This window comes from Aphelocoma coerulescens, chromosome 1A (genome assembly GCF_041296385.1).
Source record: "Aphelocoma coerulescens isolate FSJ_1873_10779 chromosome 1A, UR_Acoe_1.0, whole genome shotgun sequence".
NCBI classification, from domain to species: Eukaryota; Metazoa; Chordata; class Aves; order Passeriformes; family Corvidae; genus Aphelocoma; species Aphelocoma coerulescens.
In genome coordinates, this window is record NC_091014.1 from 57,364,321 (window position 1) to 57,379,057 (window position 14,737).

At 42.8% G+C, this 14,737-nt stretch overlaps 1 protein-coding gene across 1 annotated transcript in view; it reads left to right on the forward strand.

Annotated features, from left to right (window-relative positions):
* Window positions 1-8,860, forward strand: part of NUAK1 (NUAK family kinase 1) — a 47,170-nt gene extending 38,310 nt beyond the window's left edge. Inside the window, exons 5-7 of the mRNA XM_069002955.1 lie at window positions 3,210-3,329; window positions 3,638-3,770; window positions 4,842-8,860. Of these exons, the coding sequence (XP_068859056.1) occupies window positions 3,210-3,329; window positions 3,638-3,770; window positions 4,842-5,995 (1,407 nt within the window). The 3' untranslated portion in view covers window positions 5,996-8,860. The remainder of the gene's footprint in view (window positions 1-3,209; window positions 3,330-3,637; window positions 3,771-4,841) is intronic.
* The last annotated feature ends 5,877 nt before the right edge of the window (window positions 8,861-14,737 follow it).

The following is a 14,737-nucleotide window of genomic DNA, read 5'->3' on the forward strand; positions in this document are numbered from 1 at the left end:
AGCATTGAAAAAGCTGCCCTGAGTTGGGGAGTTAGGAAGCCCTTTGTGGGAAGAGACTCACAATGGCTTTAGGCATTTGCCTTCGGTGGTCTTCAAAAAAGCCTTTTGGTGATGCCTGCTTCTCTTCATCAGTTTTGCAAGGACTGAGCATGCTAGTGTTTGCTTCATTGTAGCCATGAATTTATTGGAAGAAACAGCAGCGGGGCAAATAAGTAGCTGCCTCCATCTGCCCATAGCTCCTGCAATTTGGTGTGATGAGGACCACATGTCCTCAAGCACTGCAGTTCTCCCCAGTGCCTAAATCTTCAAAACTGCATGCAGGGACATGGGGAGCAACTGCTGCCTTGTGTGGTGGCCAGGAAATTAATGCCTCTTGCTGGACTATCCAAATACTGTGCTCCTGCCCCATGCCACAAGCTACCCCCAGGGACAGCTGTGTCACACAGCCTGGCACGATGGAGGGGCCTCCTTGTTCACAGTAGGGATGAGAAATGGTTCCTGGGCTAGAAGAGATGTCTGGCAGAGGTTGATGTAAACCGTATGATCAACCCCAAAGTGATAGAAGAGTAGAACAATGCAAGTGTAACAGTAACATAATCCTGCTCACTGCACGTTCTCTTGGGCTGATAAGGGGTCACCAGTCAGCCTAACCACTGAAAACCCACGAGGGTTTCGTATATACAGAGTAAGTGTGTGGAGTTGGGCTTCACTTCACCGGAAGGCTCACCAACTGCACATACACTTCATTTGCTTTAAGAGACCTAATTATTTCTCTAGCTGCAGTACAGAGAGACAGATTCTTAAGTTGGATAAAACTGACAATTTCTGAGTGTGAACTTTGTGGAGTTTATATTCCACACTTCAACAATAATAGCTATATTATATTTACTGTTATCAGAGCTAACAGTAGGTATGAACATACACTCCTGAAGCAAGGAGAATAAAAGTCTACTTTTCTGCTCCTCCCAATTTAGGAAGTTTTTTTGACTTGATGCCTTAGTTCCATTTAAGTGCCAAGAACATGAAGTAATTCTGGCTTCTATTAATCTTGTTTTGGTGGGCATGACAGTTTTAATGGGAAAAGCTGATAAACATCAGTCTGTGAGCATGGGAGTGGACTGTAACATAAATACTCTTTTCCTGAATGGTCAGAATGAAAACATGAATGCCCAAGTCTGAGAGTTTCTTAGAGTGAACAATGGTATGTGTATCCCTATATATATATTCATGCACATCCACATGCATTTTATACATTCCATGGTGGTAAGGGAATGTATTTTCATAAGGAATCACACTGTGCAGTGTTTGTTCTTGTCTTAGCTGCATCCTGAACTAAAATAAAAACCAATGACCAGCACGAATTTATAACACTGAAATGATCCCATTCTTCCCCTGATTGACAGGGCACACTTCATAAGGCTTAAAACCAACTTCCTGCAAGCCAGGCAGGGTGACTTGATAAGAAAGTGGAATTTAAGGCAATTAAGTGCAATCTGAGCCATGAGAATATGTTTGCAGACTGCAATTGTATACCAGCTGTTTTCAATGACATTCCAGCCATACAATGAAGATTTTACAAACCGCATTTATTTAAGGGTTGACTTTTCTGCTGTGGGTTGATAATACACTGTCTGAGGGACCGAGTGAATTCAATCTATGAATGGATGTGGTGAGATGAATTAAAATTAATGAGCAGAAATCAGCTGCTCTTTGAGCGGGATGAGTTCAGATTGTCAGTGAAACACCTGCACAAGCAAAGCATCAAAATAGGGAAGGGTGAAGCATGAAATCTCATATCTGACTTATGACTTTAAAAAGTGTATAAAAATGATATATTAAAAAAGTTTATATTTCTAATGTGAAAGTATCTAACAACTATATGTATCTATTTATATCTGTTTATAGAGTGTATCTATGTTCCTGTTTTGGTCTCAACTTTGTCATTTTTCAGTGTAGCTGTAGAAGTTGAGATTGTAGAGACAAAGACTTTACCTCTCCCAAGAGTTCACTAAGCATTGCAATTCAACAGGTATTACAAGCATTGATGATATACACTTCAAAAAGCCAAGAGTGAATGATGGTGCTGGCAAATCCTTTTCTTTCCCACTCACTTTGTGTTTTCTTGAATTTTCTCTTGTGAAAATTTCTGGGATTTCATTTCTTTCTGGTAGAAAAGACATGAATAAGGTGAAGAAAACCCTGAGAAAACTCCTGTCTTTAATAGCTATAATACCTTTTTTATGCTTGTGCTTTATGTCTTTTATGTAGGCATTATGTTGATTGTGGGCAGTAATACAAGTATCTCTGGGAAGCAGAAGCATTTGGGTTTTAAACAAGATAAAAATGAGATGTGTTGCCTTGTGCTAGAGAACCAAAAAATGTAGAGGTTGTGGGAGTATTTGGTGTTGCTATCCTCAGCCTTTGTTTTGTAAGAACAAGAACAGAGAATTGAAGTAAACAAAATATTTGGACCTCATCCTGCAATTCCTACATGGGCAAAATTCCCAACAGTCCCAAGGGAAGTTTTGTTTGTGTTGGGAAAGCCAGATTTGGGCCCATTGTTTCTAATTAGGAACCAGACTTGTGTTTATTATCTCATGATAGACATCTCATGGGCTTAACAGCTCAGATTCGTCAGCCCCATGTCCCTGAGTCTGGAGGAGAGGGCAACTGCCTCACTTTGCCCGCAGTTCAAGCGTAGCTACTTCCCAGATGATTTCAAAAATCACTTTCTTCAGTAATGCTTAGCTTCCTGCAGCACTCCTGCCTGCCTCCTCCTGTTGAATGTAAAGGTCTTGGCTTTTGGCTTGCATGTGTGTGATAAGAAGGGTGGTACTTTCTGCTTGCTTCCCTCTGGTGTTAATGACTATACAAAATGAAGAGCAGTCAGTGGACAGCGGGCTTCCCAGTATGAGATTATCTTTGCCAGCATATGCAATTCATCTAGGATAAAATTACCAGCTGATGGTTGTGCAGTCAGTTGGTGGTCTGTCTGTGAATGGAACCAAAGCATCCTTGTTCCTAATCAGGAGAGTTTAACCTGGGAAGCCTTTTTCTCTGAGGGACCTTGAGAGAGAAAAGTAAAATCCACATCGAGTTCCTTGCCCTACGGCAGAGACAAATATAGCTAAGTCTTTCCTGATAAAGGATTTTCTGTTACTTTAACAAATCATCAATATTACAAATGCCTTGTACAATTCTATTTGCAGATTGCTGATTTTGGACTCTCCAACCTCTATCATAAAGACAAATTTCTGCAGACCTTCTGTGGAAGCCCACTGTATGCTTCCCCTGAAATAGTTAATGGACGGCCTTACAGAGGCCCAGAGGTAAGAAGGGTCAGTTTTTCTGTGGTGGTATGGGGATGCTTTTGATGATAATGTTCTTGAGGGCTAGTCCTAATGCAAATGTTACTGTACATGTGAGTTCACTTGGGTCTGTCCCGTATTTGAAGTTCTTAAGCTGCCTCCACTTGCTTTTGTTTACATTGCCTGTGAGTGGTTAGTGACATGTTAGACACCAGTTTGCCCAGCAGTAGGTGCAGCTGGACATGATGCTGCTCTTGTGGTGCTGATGGCAGGGAGAAGGGCAGGGATCAGCTTTCCTGGGCTTCACATGTGTTGTGTCTGTATTTCAGGTTGACAGCTGGGCCCTCGGTGTATTGCTTTACACTCTGGTTTATGGAACGATGCCCTTTGATGGCTTCGATCACAAAAATCTCATCAGGCAGATCAGCAGTGGAGAATATCGTGAGCCAACACAGACCTCAGGTATGAAAAAGGAGGGAGAGCCGTATACTGAGCTGACAGCAGTTCAGAATGGAGCATTTTGTTTGGCCCCTTCCAACATCTTACAGTGTCATATTAGACTGATGTACACCAAAAAAAAAAATCTGATTCTCCTACTGAGTTCATCTGCTATAAATTGCCATCTGGGTAGAGCACTTTCCAAAAGCCCATTTGAAATTAAAGGTTGGTAGCAGATAGATTTTGTTGCCTTGGGGAAGCTGTAATGGGCTCTTTTAAGTAGATCTGTGACAGTGGAAGGTCTGTTAGCTATTGCAAGTGGAATTGTTCAGACAAGCTATAAACTGATACAACATACATGTACAGATCAGTCCACTCACTACACTGTGGTCTATCACAAGCAGAGAGAAGGAGAATGGTCAGAGCAACAGTCTCTGATTAAAGAAGGCAGGCCAAAATCTGAATTAATGCCACTGTGTTCACATCGGCTTCCAGGATAGCACATTAAGCAGTCACCTGACTGAAAAGTATCAGCTAAGTCTGGCTCACTGATTATGACTCCTTCCAGCCTTAAATATCTATGCATATATTATATTTAAATGAATATTTATCTTGTACCAGTTGTTTGCCATCCTTTTCAGTTTCCTGTCTTCTCACTCTCTGTATGAAAATAAACCTTCACAATACACAGAAGACTGCATTGTTTATGGAAAAAGTAAATACAGAAGAAATAATGTGTAGATGATTTAAAATATCCCAATTCCATTTTATTTTCTTCTAAGTTTTGTCATTTGAGTCGACTGGTGACTTCCTTCAGTAATATGGAGCTATTCACTGTCTAATACAGTACAAACATTAATTTATTGGATAGCCCAGTGTACGTTTTCCAGAGTGAATCATATTCTTCTGATAAAAAGTAGTGCTCAGAGGCATTTTCCCTCATTGACTGATGGTCAAAGCCTTGTTCTCTTTCACTTCTCCTGTTGGATGGAGCATTATTTTTGTTTGTTTGATTGGCTTTACACTTCCAATTTAAACTGACAGACTTAAGAATGCCACGTTCTAAAAATGTTATATGCCATTCTTCATCTATAGATGCTCGTGGTCTTATCAGGTGGATGCTGATGGTGAACCCTGAACGGCGAGCAACCATTGAAGACATTGCCAACCACTGGTGGGTTAACTGGGGCTACAAGAGCAGTGTCTGTGACTGTGATGCCATGAGGGACTCTGAGTCCCCACTGCTGGCAAGGTTCATTGATTGGCATCACCGTTCTACTGGCTTCCAACCAGAGACTGATACCAAAATCAAGTGCCTTTCTAAGCCCAAAGGTCCTGAAGTCACACTAGAGAGACAGAGGTCTCTGAAAAAATCAAAAAAGGAAAATGACATTGCACAGTCCATCCAGGAAGGAGGAGCTGAAAATGCAACCAAACCGACCTCCAAGAGACCCAAAGGCATCCTGAAGAAAAGGAGCAACAGTGAACATCGCTCTCACAGTGCAGGTTTCATTGAAGGAGTTGTCAGCCCAGTGTTACCCTCTGCTTTTAAGCTGGAGCAAGAGTTGTGTAGGACTGGTGTGGCCATTAAAAGTGTTGTAGAGGGAGAGGTAGCTGGCAAATACGGCACTAAGCAGTCTTCACTAATGCCAAAAAAAGGAATCTTAAAGAAGACTCAGCAGAGGGAGTCTGGCTATTACTCCTCTCCAGAAAGAAGTGAATCTTCTGAACTGTTGGACAATAATGATGAGACAGTAAACAGTGACACTTCTCCAGGGGTCACAGAGCCATCCAGAAATGGGTCTTACAGCCATTCCTGCAGGCGTAAGGGCATCTTGAAACATAACAGCAAGTATTCTACCAACAGCACTGAACCTGCTTTGATTAGCCCTGACACACCAACGCTGGAGGCCATGGAAGAAATGGTCTTGCCTGGGGACGTATTACCTCGAAGTTACAGTCGCCCTTCCAGCGTGATTAGTGACGACAGTATTTTGTCCAGTGACTCATTTGATTTGCTGGATTTGCAAGAGAACAGGCCAAACAGGCAGAGAATACGGAGCTGTGTCTCTGCTGAAAATTTCCTCCAGATCCAAGACTTCGAAGGACTTCAGAACCGCCCACGGCCACAGTATCTAAAGCGTTACCGCAACCGTCTGGGGGACAGCAGTTTTTCTCTTCTCACAGACATGGATGATGTGACTCAGGTCTACAAGAAAGCCCTAGAGATCTGCAACAAGCTCAACTAGCAGAGGGAAGATGGAAAAGGGAGGGAAGGGAGTTATTCTGTGTACCTTTATGATGGAGTAAGCCAGGTCACTGATTTGCTGACAATGGTAGGTTTTGATTCAGAGGAGCTGACTGTACCTACTTAGCTGAACTCTGAGTAAAGTTGCCCCAAAGTCATCTCACACTTCTCTAATTTTGTGTCCTCAGAATATGACCTACCTGACCAGAGAAAAATCTTTGGTGTTTGTATCTGTGATGAAAGCACATCAGGAGCTAGCAGACAAAAGCATCAAGATTTGATGGCTCAAAGTCAAAGCTAGACAGAATTAAAACTGGAAGTGAGGGACACATGTTTTGAGAGGTTTGTAATTAATATGAGATAAGCTTTATCAAGAGATGAACTGAATTCTTCAAGTCAAATTTGGATGCCTTTTAGAACAAGAGGCTTTATTTCCCTCTGAAGTTATTTGTCTGGGTACAAATGATTGCACAGTGGGAATCTTTGGCTTGCGTTATGCAGGATGCCAGGCTAGGTGTCACCATGGTCCCTTCCACCAGGATGACCTGAGAGGTTCTGAACATGTTCTAAGATAATTTGAGAGACTTGCCCCAGAAAAACCTCACGAGGTGTTTGTGGACAAGTGATGGAGCAGGCATTCATATCTGGACCCTCCCACAGTGTCCAGAGCCACAGAAATGATAATGGGAACTGGAAGGAATGGGTGTTATCAGCAGCTAAATGACCTTTTAAGGCATTTCAACCCATATGTTCAATCTGTGACTCTTGCAAAATGGCCAGCCAGATGAATGCCCAGACAAAGATGGATCTGACAAAGGGTCTCAAGGGTTAGCTGACCCTCTAATCTAGAGTTCAGTCACTGTCAGCAAACGGTGCCACCTTGCTGCTAGCTTGTAGTATTTGGGGTGACAGTAGTTTGCAACCAGAATGTTAGGTAAGGAAAAGGTTGTAGAATGTAGGAAATGGGTAGAGGTCAGAAAGTTAGTGGGAAGATGCCTTTCTCCAGATGAAAATGTTCCTAGGTTGGTGATAATGGAGCAGAAAGAATTGAGTGATGAAATGATAATGGTAGATTTAATAACAGAGTTTGCATAAAATTGTGGGCCTGCCTCTATCTAGTGTAGCTGGTACTGAGTGTGCAATGTTACCAGTTTGAAAAAAAAAAGGATATGTGTTTGTGTTCTCAGACATATCCAGCTATCCAGAACTGAAGGCTTCAACTCCCATAAAGGTACCACATGGGTCTACTGGATTACCTGAATGTAAGCCTGTCAGAAAGGCACTGTGTGTTTGACAGGCCTGGGCAAACTGGAATCTTCAGGCCCATTTCAGTCTCATTTCCATGAGCACATACCCCCTGGCTTTCTTGGAGGTGCACTGGTGTGATTAAATCACAGGTTTCAGCCGATGATGTCAAATGATCCACAGCTGCAAAACTTGTGTCGACACTCATACCCAGAGCAGAGGGGCATGGGGGCAAGTTCTGGTCTCACTCCTGCCCTGTAACTGGAACTGAAAGCAGAGTTTGACCCACTGTGTCCCAAATCCTAGAGATGGTGCAGAAACTGAATAGAGTTCCTCTGGGGATTCCTTGGGAATCGGGGATAAGTGCATATATCGTTGGCATCTGGGACAGGGAGCTATTTCACTTGCAGATTTCTCTTATTCAGTGTATCATGGTACTTAAATCTGCCAGTTCCTCCTAAAAATCAAGTGGGCTGCCTAGCATGAAGATGAACCAGCTTGAGTTTCCTAAATCAGTTAATCTGCCTCTGTGGAGAACCTTTACTTGTTACTTATTCACTTACACTGGACCGAATTTGGCTCTGAAATAAATGGCATCAATACCATGAAATCTCTGAGAGACGTGCTCTCAGGCGGTCAAGTGAAATCTGGCTCACTGTCATTTGCTCAGGAAGGGCAACTGCAGGTCACTTCTCTACAGATGTGTACCTCTCTGTATGATACTCAGACGTCTCATCTTCTCTCACAAGCCCTGCATGTGCTCTTTTACCCCATCCCAAACCAGCACCCCATTTTGCAGTGTGTTGAATTAACAGGTTTGCTGTGGTGCATTTTAAAACAACTCAGCTTAGTCTCCATGGCCTTTCTGAAACAAGGGTGGATGTGCCTTGCAGCCACGGCTTTTAACTCATGCCCTGGGGTGTAAAGCTGCATCCTCAGCTGGTGTGAGTCAGTGCTGTCCCGTTGAGGCTGGAGCATCACACCTTCCCTGCACATCTGGCACTAAACCTTGAGTGGATTTATAGAGGTTTCAGGACGAAGGGAAGGGAACTCAGCTGGCTGTGGCAGGGAAGTCAGGAGTACCCTGAAGGCTCCTATCTCCGAGGCTTTTGCCCAGGCCTGCTTCCTTGTGTACAAATGTGAATGAGTGAGTGACTGCTTGCTGCCAAACTGGAAACGTTATGTAGGGATTTACTGGCATGTTACTGGCATGTTACATGTTTACTGGCATGTTATCATTCCTAGAAGAGAAGAAAAAAAAAAAACTTGACTGCACATTGTTACTATTAGTGTTGTGATTCTTATTTAATTTTTTTTGTAATACAAAGTCAACTTTTTTATTTGAATTTGTCTTTTTTTTTAATTTATTGGTCTGAAAGCCATTTCAAAGTTATAATAATATATTTGGTGTAATTTAATTGGTGCAACATTATTTTACAGCTCCGGCCAAAATTGTTTTGGTGTTATTTTTTGGGTTTTTTTGTTTTTTTCTCCCGATCCTTGGTTGGTTTGAGCTCTACGAGGCACACAGGGAAAAACGCTGGATAATCACCCAAAGTGTTTGTATTTTTAATCTGACACTGTTTTTTATTAAATAAAATGAAATTAATGTAACTGTGAAGAGTCTCTCTCTCCCCCTTTTCTTTTTCACTGTACATCGACACGAGCCAATGCCAAGTGGTAATGAACTTGTCATGCAGAAATACAGCGGCATCTCAGCACTTTGTACCAAGTTGTTTATGCAAACCTTCTTGGCTCATTTCTGCATTTGAATATGATGTGGGTGGCCACAGAGACTCCCTTGCTGTGAAGCATTTGGCACTGCAAAGCACGCAGAGCTTTCAGCTCTGGAAAAGTTTGGTGGAGAACAGCTGACTGGGGGTTTTCTGTTGAAGATAAATGAGGTTTGTGTGCCCGGTGTGCTGTAGGTGAGACAGAGCTGGCTGAGCAGACACAGCACAGCTTATTTGTAGCTCAGAGACAGATGGTCATGGTCCTTTCTCCTCCCCATCTAGAAAAGGGACAGTTTGTTGATAATGCTCTTGTTGGTAAAATTTACGGGGTTTGAGCACTAATTTGATCAAAAAAGACTGATGGCCGTTCACTGCTGTCGAGTGTGAGTTGACTTCAGTCAGATGGCTTTGAACAGAGTAATCAGCTGGTGAGAGGGGGAAAAAGGGGAGTCGGTTTTCATTTTTTTGGAATCCCCCTGATCACCAGAAGGCTTTAGATTGTTTTTCTTGGAAAACAGGTGGGCATCATAAGGGCAGCTGGGTCCTCGGTATGCTGTGTGTGCTGGGGACTTGTTACAATAAAGGAAGGGGTTGGCAATGTCTTCATATTGGCTCTGAGCAAGACACCATTAAGCTTCACCCTTGATGCAGTCAACCAAGATACCTGTGGTGTATATTCTGCTTTTTCAAATTACAGGCAGTTTGGGTTAGGATGCAAGGTTTGGATATTATGGGGGAGAAAAAAGGCTGTAACTGTTCTAATTCATTTTCTCTCTCTTGAGCTTTTTAAAACAAGAAGCCATGGCTGTAGGTGCTAGGTTACGATCACGTAGAAACCAGCGGGAATAAAGGGAAGAAGCAAATGATGCAGAAGGGTAAGCAGGCATTGCAGAAGGAATATATTGCAGAAGGAATGATTATCTGCTGTGTGCTAATTGAGTCAGGAATTATGAGGTGTATATTCAAAGTCAGCACGCCTGTTCTTGCACCTGAGGTGAATAAGGTCTAATTGTGCTGGTGGTGGAAAATATACTGCAAGTCTCTTCTGTAATAACAATTATGAAACATCTTTTTTCTTTTTTCTTTTTTCCTTTTTCTTTTTTCTTTTTTTTTTAACACTAGTTAAAAAGCAAAGTTGAGGGCAAACTATTTGCTTCATTTTAAAAATAATGACTTTTAGAAAGTTCTGGATGGCTGGGCATGCTGCACATTTATGGCAAGCTCTGAGGAGTAATTATGTACATGTTTGTACAGCTCTGAGAGTGCACAGCTCTGGGGTGGGGTGGGAGCTCAGAGTCTTAATTTTCCTATTTATTACAGAAGATAAGTGCAGAGCAATATGCCTTAGCAGAAGTCACACAGTAAATCTGTAGACAGACCTGGTCTTCTTTTATGTTTCCTGCATGGGCATTCCAGTGGTTCTCAGAAATTGTTGAGTTTTTATGGTTTGAGTAAGACAGGAGCAAGGAAGCAAGACAGGAGCATTTTTAGTTATTGCAGGCAAATGAGTTTGCAGATAAATTTGTTATTGACTCCATAATCATGTGCAGTAAAATTTTGCAACACCAGAGCCTCAGTTATAGCTACAGGGTAAGTCATAACCAGCCTAATGAAGGGAGACGTCTGATACTCATGTAAATTCAGTATATATAAGGAGCTTATCGGTTTAATTCAACATTTATCTCAGGGATTCACAGCTCATTTTAATGAGCTGCTTCTGGAGATGAATCTGCAGGAATGCTTTTGTTGAGCCAATAGAAACTCTGATGTTTGCTAGCATCAGCCCAAGTCTCTAGTACCTGTCCCAGGGTGACTGATTCCAGGGTTTCAGCTGGAAGTTTTACCACAGCAGAGAACAAGCCCTGTTTCCACTGCCTTACTGGTATTTAGAATTCAACTGGAGCTTTTTTTTATTATCTGGTGGAGCTGTCTTCTCCTCCTTGCCAAACCAAGACATTGTTCTCATAAAAGACTGAGTAATTTGGCTGGAGAAGCAACTTTTTTGGATAGATGATCTGAGCATTTTGTTTCTGGCTATCTCTCTCTATTCCTTACTCCCCGCCCTGTATTTCCTGGAATTTCATCAGTGCAGAAAACCCTTTGATTTTGCACGTCATCTGACCATACAGAGCCCTGAACTTTTAAGGAAATTAGATTTATTTGCACTGATGCTTAATTGTTCCTTGGAAAAGCATTTTGTAAGACAATTTTATGAATCTCCAGAAGACTCCTCCTTCCAACTCAAGTGCTGGGCTTAGAGTTCACAGTGAGTATTGCACCAGGACCAGGGCCACAAAGGAATTACGTAGGTGACTGCTATCAAAATAAGGAAATCAGCTGTGGGTGCTGGCTATAAGAGCACTTCTGGGTCAGGACATTACCCTACTTTTTCATTCAGCAAAGCACCTCGACTGCCAGTGTGAACTCTGTTTTTTTTGACACTGAGCACCTCTGAAAATCCATGCCCGATCTTTCTCACAATGAGCACCCTGCACTGAAGCCTTTGCTGTCAGAGACCATGTGGGAATGTTGGCGTTCACCCGCCTTGACATTTTCTTTTTTGCCCTTTCCCCTTTCACTTTATCCTATTTACTTAACACAAATAAAGCGTGTCTCTCTCTCACGTAGCCCAAACCCTGCTTGCTGTCCTGTTTAGCTTTGCTCCATAGACTGCATAAATAGCCTGTCAGGACAGTGGGTTGAACTTTGCTCACAAGGTCCTGTCGCAGCTCTAACCCTGGCTGTGGCATTGCTCAGCCTCGGAGGCTGCTGGGACCCATCTCTGCAGTGGTGGCTCTGGTGCTGGTCCTTTGCAGCAGGAAGCTTTTCTTCCAGGATGCAGAAACTGTGGATGGGACTCTGAGCTGACAGCAGGAAGCTCTCTGAAAGAGGCACCAAGCTGTGGGACAATTACAAAGCTGGGCTGGCAGGACAAATGTGTTAGACTAACCCAATATAAATCCCTGGAAGTTGGTGGTGAGATTATACCCTTCCCAGCAGGAATCCACTTAGAAAACTGTGCTCCTTTCATAGGCTGGGGAGATGCTATTGCATTTAGAAATACAAGGAAGGAATAACTGTAGAACTGTCTGAAAAGCTGTGGAGGAGGGAGAATTTTTCTTGTGGCTCTGCAGTACATAGAGTTTATTAAGAAACCCTTCCAAATTTCAGCCTCAGAGATAATAGGACAAGACATACTTTAAATAGAACCAAAGGGAAAACAAATTCATAACAGATGTTATAAAATATGTAAATATATATTTGTATTTACATATAAAGCCCCAGCCCTTGCCTGCCAGGCAAGATTGCTAGGACCAGAGTGTGTGTCATCATCCCAGCTGCACTGGGAATTGTCAAAAATATTTCTTTAAATGTTCCTTCAAACTCTGTTGCTCTCTTTAGCTGCACGTCCCACAGCTTGACGGTTTAATCAGAAGATGCCTTGAGACAAGGGATCTGCTGCCTGAGAAGAGATCTTTGCTAAATTCCCATACAACTCAGTACCACAAGGAATGTTCAGTTAGCTCCAGCCCTTAGAAACCCCAAGGTAGTTAAGCCCCTTGCACTCCCAGGAAAAAATTGTGTCAGAGTGGAAAGAGGCAATGGGTAACAGTCAAGTATTACATCCCCAGATGGTGCAAACTGATGTTGACCCAACCTGAACAAGCTTCCAGCCTTAAAAAACAAATTCCTATCATTGTGAAACTGTGGTTGAGTTGAGTGGGAATGGCTTCCGGCCCCACATGCTCACCATTTGATTTCTCATATGAGGAATTCTGTATTTTCAAAAGTTGTGTTAGAAACACCTGGTTCTGAGAAGCCAATTCCAGCTGCCTACACCTGAATTTTTGAAAGCGATGGCCACCATCTGCTCTCTGTGACCTCAGCCTGAGCTGTGGTCCCTTGGTGCTTACAAGGATGAGGCTTACTGGACCTCAGGCTGGACATTTCAAAATAGAGATGCTCCAAGCCAGTAACTGAAATGTTGGGCCTTTCCTTGGCTGGCTGGGGTCTTTCAAAACATGACACAGCCAGGGCATTGTAAAATTTTGGGGAAACAGAACCATTTTTAAGCTGAATAGGAATTTTATCGTTTGTGGTGAATTTTTTGGAAATCAAAATGTTCTTAATTTCTCAGGAGTGTATGACTGTGAGTACTGCATAGAAGGCAGGAAGCTTCAGCCCCTTAAAAAGACACAGGACACTGGCAAAGCTTTCAACAGCCCAGAGCCTGAGTGTTACAGTTTAATATATCTGTCCTTTCCTAAGGGAAATGATGCTTTAGTCAAGTCTCTAATGTGGTCTTATCCCAGTGAATCCCACCAGACTAGTCTGGACAGGCATGGAAATTGTCCTCTTTTGACGTTAATAGAGAAGAGACAAAAAGCCCAGATAAGCAGCACGTGAACAACATCACCTGCTCTATGAAGAAATAACTACAGTTGCTTTTTACTAGAGCCAAAATGCTGTTTTCTGCAAAGTTCCAAATTATTATCCTGATCTAGCAATGACTTAGGTAGGTGACTCTGGAGGAAACAAAACTATTGGTGATTACAGAAAATGAGGCAGAATAGGGGCAACATTTTGTCTTGGTGAGAGAATAGAGGAACAATCTCCTCTTGCACTGGATATAAGTGAATAAATGAATTTCCTCCTGGTGTTCCATTCTGAAATTGGAGCAGATTTACTGGACCCTCCCTCATCCCTTTTCCCATGGCAAGTACAAGTAGTTAGGTTTGCTCTCAAGAGTTGCAGATTTGTCCCTTGCCACTGTTTGCAGCAGGCCTGCAGTTGCTCAGAGAATGGGACCCTGCTGGCTGACATGCTGAGGGAGAGCCCTTAGAGCCCCTTCAGGGAGCCCTGCTACAAAGACAACTTTAGCGTGAGAGAGGGATCAGAGCCCTCCATGCCCTTTAATGGGGCTGCCAGGGACAGCTTTTGTTAAAGTTCTGCCATGCAAACAAGGGAAGATTTGCATATTTTCCCCTCTGACATCAGCACGCTCCCCAACACCTGCAAAAGCACCCTTGCCACAGAGGGCATCTCTAAAAATACTTCAGAAAATACACATGTTGTGAGTGGACCTGATTGCTTCAAATAGCAGAAAAGCCTTTTTTGTCAACACCCTCACTAAACCTTAATTAAAACTACACTGTTCCACCACAAAGTTATCTGGCTTTTCTTCTGGCAAAGCTGGTGCTACTGAGCCAGGAATTCCTGCATTAGTTTATCTGCCTTCCCCCTTAGACCTTTTCTTCTGGAGAAGCCTTGGTCAAAAGCTGAAGCAAGGTCCTCCAGTTATAGAAACTATGCTCAAGTCAGTTTGAGGAATGGAACAAAAGCAACATCACATTTGACCAGTCAAAGCTTGTCCACACTGCCTGAATGAACATTGTGTCTGTGGCAAATTCCCAGAAATACTGTGAGGCCATACCGACTAACTGCCTGCTAGAAGGAAGTGTGTTGGAAGCATCAGAAGGCTCTAGATTAATAGAGCCCCCTGCCCTGGTAGTTACACTCCTCACCACAAACGAACACTTGGTTGACTGGTTTTTGAGAGGACAGTAGAAAGCCTGCAAAGCTCGAAGGAGAGATTTGGGTTTTCACCACTAAGGCATCCACACTCTCCTTTGCATACATGGGAATAGAAAGCCTTTGTTCAGATCAAGCCAAGAAGAAATAAACTGTTGTTGAAAGGTCATTTCAGCTTGCTTCGAGGGGTGAGGAAGAACTAGAAAAAATAACCAAACCTGGTCTTCTTACCG